Source organism: Leptodactylus fuscus, chromosome 6, assembly GCF_031893055.1.
Source record: "Leptodactylus fuscus isolate aLepFus1 chromosome 6, aLepFus1.hap2, whole genome shotgun sequence".
NCBI lineage: Eukaryota > Metazoa > Chordata > Amphibia > Anura > Leptodactylidae > Leptodactylus > Leptodactylus fuscus.
Window position 1 is genome coordinate 98,774,289 of NC_134270.1, and position 15,906 is coordinate 98,790,194.

General features: G+C 44.3%; 1 protein-coding gene across 1 annotated transcript; it reads right to left on the reverse strand.

Moving 5' to 3' along the window:
• Positions 1–12,676: 12,676 nt before the first annotated feature.
• LOC142209130 (integrase/recombinase xerD homolog) lies at positions 12,677–14,925 on the reverse strand. Its single transcript, XM_075278067.1, has 3 exons — positions 14,649–14,925; positions 13,941–14,108; positions 12,677–13,638 (listed from the first exon to the last, which is right to left on the reverse strand). Exons 1-3 carry the CDS (start codon positions 14,923–14,925, stop codon positions 12,677–12,679), a joined length of 1,407 nt encoding a protein of 468 aa, XP_075134168.1.
• Between the last annotated feature and the right edge of the window lie 981 nt (positions 14,926–15,906).

Here is a 15,906-nt window from a genome sequence, read left to right on the forward strand (position 1 = left end):
CTGCTCTCCTAGTGGTCTGTTGGAACTGCCCATGGCCTGTTCACTATGTTTATGTGCCCTCATGTAGGCACTACTCCCAGCACTTACTAACAGCAAGGTCAGACAGGTCTAGATGACAGGCAACAATAAAACAACAATCTTGTTTCCCACAGTTCAATGATGCATCCCCTCTCAATGTCTTTCTACTGAGAGAAATGTTTTTGAATGCATTGTAGAATTACATATAGCAGTCAATGATTTCTCACCGAAAGGTACACTACCCAAAAGTAGCCTCTGAGAGCCTTTTTATAGAGAAGCAACAGAAACATTGTTACACCCTCTTGTAGCAAAGCACCCTACTTTTAATCAGACTACACCTGTAATCATGTCATGTGGGTACTTTATTTTTAGAGATGAGCGAACAGTAAAATGTTTGAGATTCGAATAGCCGCTCAATATTCGACTATTCGATCGAATATCGAACCTCATTATAGTCAATGGGAGAAAATGCTTTGCTACAGGGGATCCTACCATTCGACTCAGGAGAGTCACCAAGTCCACTATCACACCCCAGGAAATGATGCCAACACCCTGGAAAGCAACTGGGACAGCAGGGGAAGCATGTCTGGGGGCATCAAGTACCTTTATTATGTCGGGATCCCCTGTCAGCGTGCGATATGCTGGAGCTGACTTTTTTGCATAGGAATGCATTGACCAGCGTTGATTGGCCAGTCTACGGGATTCGGCCAATCAACGCTGGTTCTGCCTGAGGAGGCGGAGTCTAAAATCGGTCCACAGCAGTTTCCATTCTGGTCTAATTTTAGACTCTTATTACACTAAGGAATAGCCAAGCTGAGCATGTAGGAGATGTAGCAGAGTTGGCAGATATGCAGCAGACTAACGCTCAGCTTGGCTATTCCTTAGTACTACTAACACGCACAGCTCAGCTATTACACTAAGGAATAGTCGAGCTGAGCGTGTTAGTAGTACTTAGGAATAGACAAGCTGAGCTAGTCGTGTTAGCACGGGAGGAGTAGCTGGAGGGATGGTTGGGTGTAGTGCAGAGCTCTATCATCTCAGGTGTCTGGAGTAGCCGGGCTAACCGCACGGACTCTTCTATATCTCGCTATAGGAATGCATAGACCAGCGTTGATTGGCCAGTGTATGGGCATTCGGCCAATCAACGCTGGTCAATGCATTCCTATGGGAAAAAGTCAGCTTGTGCATATCGCAAGCTGACAGGGATCCCGACAAGATAGAGCCCCAAAGAGCTAGGTGAGTGACATTCCCACCTAAATAAAGGTTATCCCTGCCTGTAGATCTGTCCCTGTCTCACAGTCATATAGTTCACAGTCCCAAATTAGTCAAATGGTAAATCCACCATTCGTCTAAATTGGAGGTTATCTGTTTCCGGCCGCCAATTCCTTTTTCCGATTTTTTTTCACTGCCTACTTTGTCGTATTTCCTGTCCCACCTCCCTTACGCACTTATTGGTGCAAAAAACGCGACAGTGAAGGTGGGAGGGGATACGAATTTTTAGTGAGTTTGCCACCTGGTGTTCGATTGGAATTGAACACCTCAAACGGCCTGATATTCGATCGAATATCAATTCGATTGAACGCCGTTCGCTCATCTCTATTTATTTTCTCATTTTGTCATTAAGTGCATATCTATTAAGTTACCATTGTACAGAGTGAGGTAATAAATCAATTACTAGCCAGCAGCAGCCTCCTCTCCCCCTTTCATCTCCAAAGACAGTGTGAGGCTGGTTACAGACTTGTCTGCTATTAGATATTTGACTTTTAGCAAAGGGAAGGAGAAAAAAGGCACTTTTCTGTGTGCTGTTGGTGTGCTGTGTGATGTGCTGGTTCATCTATAGTACAGCATTCCACAATTTTTTTAATCACCAATTTTGAGGCATATAAAGGGACAAAATGGGTACCAAGTTTTCTGTGGGCACCATATTATGAATCTGTATGATATGAATTTAAAATACAACCTTAAGAATAGGTTATAAGTCTAAGTTCTTCCTTTGTCTAGTGATGTAAGTTTAATCACCTCCAGTGATACAAATTCTGTAAGACTCTTGTCTCATATCTGTCATGACTTCTGTTCACAGTAAATCCCATGCCGCACCGCCAGCTCCATTGTACAATTTGGCATGTTGAACTTTTTTTTGTTTTGAAATTCCATGTAATTGCCAATGAAGGGTCTGGATAATCTTCCAACATGAAAGTAAAAATAGTTTAATAATTCCACAAACCAGTATGTATATTTAATAATATTAGTCTCCTTATATAGGACAGGGTTGCCTTTAATAGGGGCTATTGCTCCCACTTTATATATTTTGAAAACATCCCCTTCTTAAGCAAAGCCTGACTGGACAATAAACTGATATCCAAAGGAGCAGCATTGCTAATCCCTAGCCTCAGTGGGGAGCAATGTCTGATGGTCAATGGGTACCATGTAATGAATGAACAGATCAGGTCTCCACTCTGGCTCAAAGACAGGGATCTTAACCAGCAATGAAACAACCCCTTATATGTTTTAAAAGAAAACATATTGAGTGAAGGGGTGTTCCAATTCTTATTTTAAGTCTCTGTATGAGGTAACAAAAACCTCCACTACATAATCACCTGTCTGTTCAGCCTGGGTTCCAGCAAGGAGTCTCAGTTTGGGTCCCCAGTCTTATTTTGCCTTATTCCTGCACTCAAGCATAGCAGACAATTAGAGGCTGAGTACTGATACTGCGGATTGAGGCCAGAGCCACACGGGCTGGAAACGCTGCAGGAAAAAAATGCGGCATTTTACAATAACTGCAAAGTAACTGCAAAGTTTAAAACCTCAGCACAGACATACTGCGATATCCAAAACTGGCGCGGTTTTGGAAATCGCAGCATGTGAATTATATCTATGGAAACACTGGCGGCATTCCTGTATATATAGTTGTAACAGAAAGTCCGTGGAGGAAAACTTTCTGTTCAAAGCACTGCAGGAAGAACCATGATGTGTTCCCACCGCAGATTTTCCTGCAGCTCTTTAGCCCTGTGGATTGTCCAGTGGGCCTTAGCCTAACAAAACATCAGCAGCTTATGTACTCCTGCTCAAACATCAGAAACACAGAGGGACATGAGCAACTCTCCCCTGGTTGAATTGACAGTTTAGTATATAGTATTAGAGATGAGCGAGTAGTGTTCGATCGAGTAGGTGTTCGATCGAATACTACGGTATTCGAAATACTCGTACTCGATTGAACACTACTAGCTGTTCGAAGTTTAAGGTTCGATGCAGAACCAGTGTTGATTGGCAGAATGGTATACTTCTCTTACCTTTAGAAGTCTTCTCCGTGCAGCGTCCCCGTGGCGTCTTCCGGCTGGAATTCACTCCTAGGCACAGCCGACTTCAAGGGGAATCCAGCCCGACCGTCACTCGTGGACTTGGTAAGTATAATTGTATTGAATTTTGCCTACCCCTGAAACGAGCATTTCCCCCCATAGACTATAATGGGGTTCGAAATCCGTTCAAACAGCTGAACAGTGTGCGGCTGTTCGAATCGGATCTCGCACCTTGGACATTTTAGTGTTCGCTCATCTGTATATAGTATTCATTGTTTTAAGACTCACTATGGGGTTAAAAAGAAAAACTGGGAAAACTCCTTTAAATTGTAATTTTATAAAATTTGAGAGAAAAAAAATCTTTTTCTGGGTCTCTTGAATACTGGTCTCAGCTGATATTTTCTTTTATCTTCTGACTCGATAATAACGTTCTTCTCTTTTGTCTCTCAGTTGGCTCGGCACTTCCAGGAGTACTGTAAAGATATACAGATACATCTTGGTTTCTACTATCTCTGTTCTTTCTTTTGAAAAGAGCTACATTTTCTGCTAACACAGCGTGTTTCATATGATTTGCAGCTTCAATTAAAGTCTCTGTGCATTGCTTGTCGTACCTTCCTATAATTTCTATTAGGACTGGACGGATCTCAGGACATTATTTAGCCATCATTGTAAATAACCTGTAATCTTCTGGTAATTAATGTCACACGCTCTTACATGCAGCAACAAACTCAATTCCCAACTAACTAAAAGAAATGTGATATATTCCGGTATTTAGTGCCGGGTGATAAAAATCATAGGCGACGAGGTTCAGGATTTATAGGACAGGATTTTGTAAAACATATAGCGTTCCTTCAGGAAGAATTTATTTATACAGATTTAACAAAAATAGGTAGGCACTGTAGATATTTGGATTGCGGTTGATGACTTAATTGGTCGGGAATGAATGTTCTACTTCATGCACACAACTATAATACGCATGGAGGCACATTGCCTATGGATTCATACTGTGGAACCTAAGACTTTGCTATTTGCAAGATGCCTTACAGGAAACTATATTAACCCTTATAAGACGTAGCCATTTTTAATCTGTTTTTTATTTTTTAGCTCCTGTCTTCAAAAAAACATAACTTTTTGGTATTTTTCAGTTCACGGATCACATTTATGGCTCATTCACACAAGGGCCGGTGGGGCGGATTTTGGCACCGACAGTGACGCGGGGTCAAAACCCGCCTGCCACGACCATCGCAGTCGCGGCTTACTCCTCTGGAGTCGGCTCAAATAAATGGGCCGACACCGGAGGTTGCTGCCACTCCTTGAGTGAAGTGAGCACACTTCTTTAGCAATGCTATGACTAAGGGATTACTTATCCCGAAACGCGTCAGTTGCGGTTTTAAAAAAATTTTTCACAATGTATTTTCTTCTCTTTTGCACTGTATTTTGTATTTTTTTAACTTCTATATGAAATAAAAGTTACATTTTATGAAAGCCAGACCGTGGAGACATTTTTCCTCCTCTTCTATAAATTGGTGCATACAGCTTTGCAAGTCCCAAAGCACGGATCTCACACTCCGAAGTCTTCCATAGACGTATGGTGAGTTGCAACCAATATATTACTATATGCAACAAGAATAGTGCCTGCTTCACCCAATTTTGAAAACCGCAGAGGAAAATGTCCAGTCAATCTTATCATTCAAGTGGACACAATTTAGCCACATAAGGCCGCCATTATCACCCTTCAACTGTGTGCGTGTCCAGATCTGGAGTGTACATAAAGAGTCAATCTGAAATTAACTGCACGCTGTTCTCTCAGAACTGCAACGGCCACCCACTCTTGGCACAGTCTCTTGCCCTTGGTGATCTTGGTGGCAATATTCAAGCAGCAACTGAAAACTAACTGGAACTGGAAAAAAGGTGGCCTTCTCCATAGACCAGAAACTGTGCTTTCCCCCCAGTCTCAAGAGGTCAGAACGCACCAAAAAATGGACAGAATACGCTGAGCCACGCTGAGCCTAAAGGGACCCATGAATACCTACCGTAAATGTAGATAAGTCTATCTTGAAAGATACAGAACTCTTGCTAATGTGCTAAGGAGACCCCCTGACAATCCATTGATGGGTGATTAACTTGCCTAAGAGCAACTGAGAAAATTGAGACCTCAGGATTTGTTACGTAGATGATTGGGCACACCACAATCAAATCATATAACAACTTACAGTATATATCACCAGGCGCCAATATTTGTAGAAAATGCATTCCCTCCATGCCATGCCTTTCTTCACATCAGCTCATGTCAGTGGTAAAAATGAAGTACAATTCCAGAAAGCTTGTACTGGGCAGACAGTCCAGAAACCTAAGCATCGACCAGTCTTGAAACTGAAGGTCTCCAGGAAGAACTGAAGCTGTGTTATATGCCTCGAACATGTTGGATGTGCTAGCAGAAGAAACACATGTTGTGTCCCCTCTGGAGAGGAACTCCACACAAAAACAGTTTGAATGAGGGTGGCCTGATTGAGAGTAAATTGCAGGACTTGTCACTGAATGACCTAATGTAAAAACTGTGGACAAGGTGGGAAAAGTAATTCAACCCAAGACCAGTGGAGTGGAGCTCTTTTTCCTGGCTAATATGAAGTCTCAGGTCACCATACTGGCCGGTACAGGCTTCAAAGCACGCTTTTCCCTTGTGACATGGCTTGGAGCCGCACATGTAGCCAATTATTTGCCAATTCAGAAAGTAGAGATGAAGTAGAGAAATTAAAGTATGGGAAAAAATTCAACACAAGAAGGCCACAGTGGTGGTAGTGGAGGAGTTTATGGACTTCAGTGTCCTGGAGACAGTTGGGATGTATGTTGTAAGAGAGCTGGAAAGGCTTATGTTTTGAGAACTGAGCCATAAGTACTGAGGGTAATTTTAAGAATAAACATCACAAATATTTGTGCCACTGTTCCATCTGATCTTTATGGATTACCTTTCCTAAGGAAATCACTGCAAAATAACAAGTATGTTCTGGCTAATAGTCAGCAGGGAACACACAGTTGAGTCAGTGGCTTAGGCCCTGTGGATAACACTTCATATTCCCCTATGATGGCCTTGCTCAACTCCATTTAGATCAGGGGGCCTGCATTGAGGGGCAGGTGAATAAAAACTGTATAACAAATAAAAGAAAAGGTGGTCAAATTACGTAGCTGAATTAGTGTGGGTATATAATAGCATGCTGCATGTAACTACTGGATATTCCCATGAATGCTGATGTTTGTACAGAATGGGAGATGCCACTGTGAGAAGGTGAAAGGTAAAGTTTTGGAATGTCGCTATATCTCCCCCAGATTCCTCACTTATGAATGGTAATTGAGATTACAAACACAGACCTGTAACAAAACCTCATTTGTGAGAAGGCCTTTCTATGCCCTACAGCAGGAGGGAGCCTTCAAGCACAGGTCAGAGATGAGCTTCATTAAAAGGTTGTTAAGACCTTAGTCCTGGGCAGTAACTGGGGGAGAGAGGAGGAGCCGGGTTCTGTCTCAACACTTTGAAAACTGGTGAGTGTCCAGTGTGTACAGCTGCCATTGGTTTTGCCCTGTGTGTTGACCATGTGGCTTAGGCAAATCACATTTATAGTTAGACCATTCTCTGTACAGTTAGTAGCTCAGATGAGCAGGATTTCTGTTATTGTTTTGCCTGAAGTTAAGGCTTATTTTTGTTTTGCCATTTTTGCCAAATAAACATACAAGGTAAAACCTGTTTGTTCCTGAATTTTTTGTGCCTTTCTCTGACTGTCTGTACCCACTGCTGCTACCACTGAAACTATCCTCCCACACAACTCTCTGTGAGTTAATTCACCATTCCATACTGATGACTGTGTATTGGTGAGGAACTGGTATGCCCAAGTGGACTGAAAGCTGAAGTTGAGATGAGAGCCTGTCCTATAAGTAGTAGTGGTGTTGCTGCCCAAACTGTGGATGTCCATGTATGAAAAGAATTCTGATGAAGGTCCATGGCAACTCTGGTGGAGCATCACAATGGACTTGTAAGTCGGTTGGCATTCCTTAACTGGGATGGGAAGATATAGCTGGTCGCTAGGAAATGCCAGCCATACCAATGCTAGTTGAGGAGAAGGCACACAAAGTCCCCAGAGGTGACGTTAACTGAAGATATATCAGGTCCAGCATTTGCCACACACAGGAGTTGGTGTGCAGACAGTGCAGAATATAAGAACATTCTTGAGAGACCAACCAAGGCAGACTAACTTGGGGAGCCCTACGGGTGAAGGAGAATAACAAAAGGAGGACTCATCTATAGAGACTGTAGAAAGAACCATGAGTTATTTGTGACATTATTCACTTTAACTTTAATTTTTGCCTGTAAAGTAAACTATTAAGCATAACTCTTTGCCCATGCCCCTGCATGTTACACTATATACAGTAAGTGCAGGTTATGAAGTTCCATCAATTAAAATGGCGGCATAAGTGCTGAGGCTAACATTTCCTATCTGGCATTAAACTTTGCTGGTAAGGTACAATACATTACAGTAAAACATACCATGACATATACAGTACATTTGCATAGCGTATCATTGAAAATATGACAATGTAATATACAATATACTTCTGCTGATTAATTCATACCAACATGTGTTCCATAAGCATTACTAGAGAAACTTACAGCTTGTCATACAAAACTGGAAATTTATTGAAGTCTTCATGAAAAGTAAATACAGGAAAAACTTACAGAATAATAGATATGTCAACCAATGTTGTACTTGAAGAGTTCCAATAGTTAGCTTTCCTTCATTACAGAAGTAGAGTTTATCAACCTGGACCTTCATTCAGTTTTTGGTGGTCATCTGTGTCTCTTCACATAACATGTCCCAATTCCCAGCATCTTGATAGTGTAAGGGTGCATGCACACTACGTAACGCCAGGCGTGTATGAGAGCCGTACACGCCGGCATTACGGCAGACTGCCGAACACTTCCCATTCACTTCAATGGGAGCGCTCGTAACAGCGGCGTTTACGAGCGCTCCCATTGAAGTGAAAGGGAAGTGTTCAGCAGTCTGCCGTAATGCCGGCGTGTACGGCTCTCATACACGCCCGGCGTTACGTAGTGTGCATGCACCCTAACAGTAAGAGTAAAACCAAAGTTGTGGAAACACAGCTTTTTTTTGTTGCAGATTCTGATGTGGATTTTTGAGCCAAAGCCAGGAATGGATTGAGTAGAAGGCAGGTGTATATATACTTCCTATACTGTATATATCCTATTCCTTGTGTAGCTATCCATGGCTTTGGCTTTAAAAAAAAAACAAAAAAAAAAACGTTTACGAGCGCTCCCATTGAAGTGAATGGGAAGTGTTCGGCAGTCTGCCGGAACGCCGGCGTGTACGGCTGTGATACACGCCCGGCGTTACTCCGTGTGAATGCCCCCTAAGAGAAACCAATATACATGTGTCTGTCAATCATTTATATCAATAGGAGGTGTATCCTTTGATATTTACTTTATTATTTCCTCTCTTTAACAACAATTTATATTTTCTCTGATAACGAGTCGATGCTTTAAAGCTTCTATTGGTCTGTGGAAAGCTGATGGAAATGGCACAAATTGATACATACAGATGACTTTTAAAACCCATGGAAATCAATGGGTTTTAATCCGGACAATTTGTAATCAGTTTTTGAAGATGTTTTGAATTTGACAATGTCAATGTCAATGTGGAAATAAAACAAATAGAGATGAGCGAGTAGTATTCTACTCGCTATTCGCAGTAAAGATTCAATTCAGAACCAGCATTAATTGGCCAAATGCTATACAGTGTACAGCATTCGGCCAGTCAACGCTGGTTCTGCAGCAGGCTCGTCTTTCCTAGTCGGGAGAGCTGGCAACTTGCTGTTACGCGGGAGCTGATTTTTTCTCATAGGAATGCTTTGACCAGAGTTGATTGTCCGAATGCTATACAGTGTACAGCATTCGGACAATTAACGCTGGTTCTGCCAGAGCCTCGTCTGTGACGAGGCAGAGTCTAAGATCGGATCACAGCAGTCTTCATTGTGGTCTGATTTTTGACTCCGCCTCATCACAGACGAATGATTCATGCGGGCAGTGCATGGCAAGCACAAGGAGCCCATTATAAGCTATGGGGTCCGTGTGCTTAACTGTCCAGCGCTTGCAGTTGTGCTGATATTCCATTCGGGGGGGGTCCTCCTGTGGACTCCTTCCGGATGAGAGGCTAGCGTTAATGTGAACCACCCTAAAAGCAAAGTGAAAGGGATAGGACACAACGCGGGGAGAATGATAGACCCGCAGGATAGTATTGCGGAGTCTAAGATCGGACCACAATGTAGACTGCATATTTAACATTAGAGCAGTCTACATTGTGTTCCAATCTTAGACTCCGCCTTGTCAAAGACGAGCCTCCTGCAGAACCGGCGGTGATTGGCTGACTGCTATACACTGTATAGGATTCAGCCAATCAACACTGGTTCTGCAGGAGGGATGCTGCAATACTATCCTGCGGGTCTATCATTCTTCCCGTGCCATGTCCTACTCCTTCTACTTTGCTTTTAGGGCCGGTTCACATTAGCGCTAGCCTCCCATCCGGAAGGAGTCCGCAGGAGGATCCCCCGAACGGAATATCAGCGCAACTGCAAGCGCTGTGCAGTTAAAGTGCACGGACCCCATAGACTATAATAGGGTCCGTGTGCTTGTCGCACACTGGCCGCACATGCGGACAGTGCGCTGCAAGCAAACGGATCCCGTTATAGTCTATGGGGTCCATGCACTTTAACTGCACAGCGCTCCTCCTCAACTGCACTTCACTCCTCCTAAACACTCTCCTCCAACTACTCGTGGACTTGGTGACTCTTCTTTAGTCAAATAGTGGTTTCCCCTGAAATGAGCATTTTTTCCCATAGACTATAATGGTATTCGATATTCAATCGAGTAGTCGAATATTGAGGCTCTACTCTAAACGAATATCAAATCTCGAATATTTCACTACTCGCTCATCTCTAAAAACAAACTCTCCCTGTTTAGAGATGACAAGTATGTCCTGTTTCCATAATGTCTTTAAAATTATTTATTAACTTATCAGTAATTTTCTTTTTAAACAAATAATTATCTTCAGAAACTGCCATGTCTAAATCTGATTCACATCTCTGAACCTCGTCCTCAGAAAAGTTAGAAGAATCAAACAAATGAGAAAAATCCTGCTTTAATTTTTTGAATTTCTTTTTTGAAAGACATACACGATTTTAATCTTTTTGGCCTCCTTATCGGTCATGTGTTCATTCTTAGATACTGCAGATGTAAGAGCAGGCACTGCAGATATTGGAAGGATAATCTTTAAGAAGGTGTTGGAGACATTCATCAGCATTCAGCTTTAGTCTTCTGCTTAGTTTTAGAAGATGCATGAGGACTGGTAGGAGAAGCTTGACAAAGGTATGCCAAGTCGTTCTTGTATTAACCTAAATAAAGACAGGACTCAAAGGTTCGGATTAAATCGGCCACAGCAGCCGTATTTATTGAGAACATAACAAATTATTAAAATCCCAACACTTTATAACCTAACCCCATTTCCAAGAAACTTTTTCGATAAACATCCTCCAAACCTATCCCAAACTGTATAACCACCTAATACCACTATGACTAAAGGAAGTCCTCGAGGCCCGCAAAACTCTCATCGAAATTGACCAACACCTATCCTTCAGCACCCTAAAGTCTTACCCCCAGCCGTTCTCCTAGCTCGAGGGCACCAAGCTATTATAGCTCCCTGGTGCTTCTCTTCCCATCCACATTCCTAAAGTTCCCGAAATTACTGTTAGTCCGCAAATGGCCTGGGAGGTCCAGCCCCTCCCGCGGGGCCCCCCCCCATCCCCACCATTTTTCCATGCCTCCCCAGCCTCGAGGACCACCCTGCCAACGGCTACAGTGACAAGAATATTCCCAACAACCCTAAAGACCAGGGCGGGTGGGTGGGGGCTGTTAACTGCTCAGCCTGTTCTCCCTGACTGGCGGTAATCTTCCCGCCTTTACCTTTTATACCCCCTCCCCCTTTCCCTCCCCCCTTTCCTTCTCCTCCCCTAACGGCTCCCGAGTTAACCCTTCACCTTCCTTCTCTCACTCCTGTCTCCTTCGTCATGCGGCCTCCCCTTCAAGGCGGGCCTTCAGTCCGGCCGTTCTTGACAAAGGTATGCCAAGTCGTTCTTGTATTAACCTAAATAAAGACAGGACTCAAAGGTTCGGATTTAATCGGCCACAGCAGCCGTATTTATTGAGAACATAACAAATTATTAAAGTCCCAACACTTTATAACCTAACCCCATTTCCAAGAAACTTTTTCGATAAACATCCTCCAAACCTATCCCAAACTGTATAACCACCTAATACCACTATGACTAAAGGAAGTCCTCGAGGCCCGCAAAACTCTCATCGAAATTGACCAACACCTATCCTTCAGCACCCTAAAGTCTTATCCCCAGCCGTTCTCCTAGCTCGAGGGCACCAAGCTATTATAGCTCCCTGGTGCTTCTCTTCCCATCCACATTCCTAAAGTTCCCGAAATTACTGTTAGTCCGCAAATGGCCTGGGAGGTCCAGCCCCTCCCGCGGGGCCCCCCCATCCCCACCATTTTTCCATGCCTCCCCAGCCTCGAGGACCACCCTGCCACAACACTCAGCGGGGAACATCTCGCCGATGAGTGTCCCTCCACAACCCCAAAGCCGTTTCGATTCCCGTCTGAAGACCCACATTCCACACGTCAATCCCCACTGCATTAAGGTGAATCCCATCGCTCCTCCAAAAAGCCCCTTCCCCCGACTCCAAATCAGTATGTCTTACTACTATTGCTCCATTCCGTGCCATAAAACGTCCTATAGCTCTATTAACCTTCACCCTTGCTTTATTCAAACGCACCACAGACCGGGCTCCTTTCCAGGTGCGTCTTGGCACAATATCGGACCAAATGGTAATCAGTCCCGGAAATAACGCCCACACTCTTAACAGGTCAAGTTTTATATCTGAAATCAATTCCCGAAAAGGTCTTACCCCTAAGTCATTGCCCCCCAAATGAATCAACAAAACGTCTGGAGCCCTGTCCAAGCGCACAAATTTATGAAACTCAGGCAGAAACCTATGCCATACCATACCTCTCTGTCCCAACCACCGAAGTGTAGCCACCTCCCTTGAAAAACCCAGTTGTCTGCCGTCCGGCCTCACCGCTGCCCTCAGTGCTCCCCAAAATATATATGAATGGCCCATCAACCAGACCAGGCATGGCTCTGTACCTACAAGAGAAAATAACAAAAACAAACTAACAAACCATCAGAATACCTAGCACAAAGCAATGTTTCCCACCCCACCCTTACAACCCACTTTAAAGGTCAGTTCTAATGTAGGAACGAAACCGTCTCGACTCCCAGCGGCCAATGCGTTTAATGACATCCTCACCCAAACCCCTTCTAGCTGCCTCCGTAGCCGCACCTATTCTGAAAGAATGACCACTAAAACCCTCCTCCCTTCTGCCCAAAAACTGTAAACACCTCCTAAAAATGCTAACAAATTGAAAACGTGATAAATAATCACCATTCTCATGTATCAAAAGCGGGCCAGAAACTCTATCCCTATACTCTAGATAATCCCGCACACAATGCACCGGACACATATCACAGCCTTCAACTCTAAACAATCTAATAATGCAACCTTTTCCCACCTGATCCGTTTTGGACCTACGCAACCAAATCTCCACACTATCAGCAAAAACATTCGTATCTTCAAACCTAACTCCCCCAAGTTTAGTTTTTGACGCACATACTAATTCCCCAATCCTAAACGCCCCGAAAAAGGCTAAGGCGAACGCTGCTCTAAACAACCTCATCTCAGCGACTGAAACACAAACCTGTCCCAAAACCCTCCCAACCTCTAGCAATAACTCAAAAGACACTGGCTTCCGTCTATCAGCTACCACTCCCTGTCTGCGCCATCCTTTGACAGCCTGGTGCACTAGAAAACTTTTTGTGATATCCTGTAAACCCCTCTGCCTAAACCCAAACGCCAACCCCGCCATACACTTATTAAGCCTAGCGAAGGACCAACCTAAGTCCCTACAATGCCCTACAAACAAAAGCAAACCCATCTCTTCCTCCCCCTCACCACAATTAAGAAACACTCGCCAGTCTTCCCATTGACGCCACGCTCCAGCATACGCCTCCCAAGTGCCCGACACCATGGATGACCCAATCAGCTCATCCGCTGCCCGACTGGCAGCTGCCACAACTCCGTAGGCCACGGGGTTCCAAACTCGTCCGCACCCGGTGCCAGTTTCCGAAAACGGTCCCACTGCGAACGAGAAAGGGCATCCGCAATATCGTTACAAACCCCCGGAACATGAGTTGCCACAATCCAGGCATTCAATGATAAACATTCTAATACCAATTTCTGCAAAACTCTAACTACCGGAGGTGAAGACGCCGAAAGTCCATTTATAGCTTGAACTACCCCTAAATTATCGCAATGAAAGCGAATTTTTTTATTTCTAAACGCTGAACCCCAAACCATAACAGAAACTAAAATTGGAAATAATTCAAGCAGTGCTAAATTCCTAGTCAGTCCCATTGTAATCCAATCCTCTGGCCAATTACCTGCACACCAGCTACCTTGATAAAACGCCCCAAAACCTCCACTACCAGCAGCGTCAGTGAACAATTCACAATCAAATGCTTCAGTAACCCCGTCTATCAATAAAGACCTCCCGTTATATTTATCCAAAAATGCATCCCACACTGCTAAATCTCCCCGCAACTCCCAACCTAAACGAACATAATGATGCGGAACCGTCGTACCAGCCGTCGCCGCTGCCAAGCGGCGGGAAAAAACCCGCCCCATTGGCATAATTCGGCAGGCAAAGTTCAATTTGCCTAAAAGAGATTGCAAATCTTTTAATTGCATCTTTTTTAGCCGAGAAGCCCGCCCAACCGCCAATTTAAGGTCCCTCAATTTTTCATCAGGTAACCTACATTCCATAGCAACCGTGTCAATAATCAGACCCAAAAAACTAATAACTGTCGTCGGCCCTTCCGTTTTATCCGCCGCTAAAGGTACCCCAAAATCCGCTGCCACCCTTTTCATCGTGTTTAACAATAAAGAACAAACCGCCGACCCTTTTGGACCCACACAAAGAAAATCATCTAAATAATGAATTAAAGAAGAACAGCCCGAAACATCCCTGACCACCCATTCCAAAAATGTACTAAATGATTCAAAATAAGAACAAGACAAGGAGCAGCCCATAGGAAGACATCTATCTAAATAGTATTGCCCGCCCCAAACGCAACCTAATAACCGCTGACTCTCCGGATGAACCGGCAATAACCAAAACGCCGATTCTATATCCGTTTTTGCCAGTAACGCCCCTTCCCCAAAACGCCGCACCCAAGCCACGGCCACATCAAAGGAGGTGTACACCACTGAACATAGCTCCGGATCAATGCCGTCGTTGACGGACGCACCCTCCGGAAATGACAAGTGGTGTATCATCCTGAATTTTCCGGGTTCCTTTTTTGGAACCACCCCCAGAGGGGACACAATCAACCCCTCCAAAGGCGGCTCATCAAAAGGACCCGCCATCCTCCCCAATAAGACTTCTTTTTTAATTTTTTCGTCTACCACCTTATAATGTTCCCGTGCCGAGCGCAAATTCCGACCCAGTGACCCACTACCGAACTAGGGATCCTAAATCCTTCACTAAAACCCCGCTCCAGCAATTCAGCAGCTGCCCTATTGGGGTATCTATTTAGAAACCCCTGCATCCTTTGAAGCCAAACTGGTGTCGCCCCCTTTTCCAGAAGAATCACCCCCTTTTTGCTTTGACCGGTAACATCTGTTTGCTCCATGTGTGCCTCCACATGAGGAGCATTCATGTTTGAATTTACATTTTGCCCCAAATTTGCAGGTGCCCTCGTTAAAGGCAAAGCACAAGCCTTTCTGCGATGCAACAGATCTGCCGGAGGACTCAGCTCCCCCGGCGCCCCCCAGAAAGGACTGCCCAGACTTAGCCTGGGCCATAGTACGCAGCCAAAGGCTAATATCCTTGTGGTCCCAGCGAATGCTGGGACGAATCGCCTTCCTTTGTCTAAATTGTTCATCATACCGGAGCCAAGCCTGGCCCCCGTATACTCTATAAGCCTCCCCTATGGCATCTAAGTAACAAAAAAGGCCGGAACAATTTTCCGGCGCTTTTTCTCCAATAACGCTTGCTAAAATAACAAACGCCTGGAGCCAATTTGAAAATGTCCTGGGAATCAGGCGATAACGCCTCTTCTCCTCTTCCTCTTTTTTCTCCTCTTTCTTTGCTTTATCTAAATTAAAACGTTCCAGCGGAAGCAACGAGAATATATCCACATATTCTCCCTTCCAAATTCGTTCCCTAACTTCTTGTTTTAAATGGGACCCCAAAGGTCCTTCATAACAAACGTAAACTTCCCCTTTTGCCGAGTCATCAAGACGCGGCACCTCACTCGCTTCCTCACTCTGAGTCTGGACCGACACTGATACCCCAGACCCTAACGCTGACCCAGTCACCGAAGTTCCCTCCTGGCTACCCACCCC

What these genes read in the sequence shown, in the direction of transcription:
- LOC142209130 (XM_075278067.1), bottom strand. Translation starts at nt 14,925, where the DNA reads ATGGCGGGTCCTTTTGATGAGCCGCCTTTGGAGGGGTTGATTGTGTCC. An exon ending in ATTGCCGGTTCATCCGGAGA is followed by an intron (nt 14,109 to 14,648) that starts GTCAGCGGTTAT and finishes ATGTTCGTTTAG; the next exon opens with GTTGGGAGTTGCGGGGAGAT. An exon ending in TCAAGGTAGCTGGTGTGCAG is followed by an intron (nt 13,639 to 13,940) that starts GTAATTGGCCAG and finishes TCTCGTTCGCAG; the next exon opens with TGGGACCGTTTTCGGAAACT.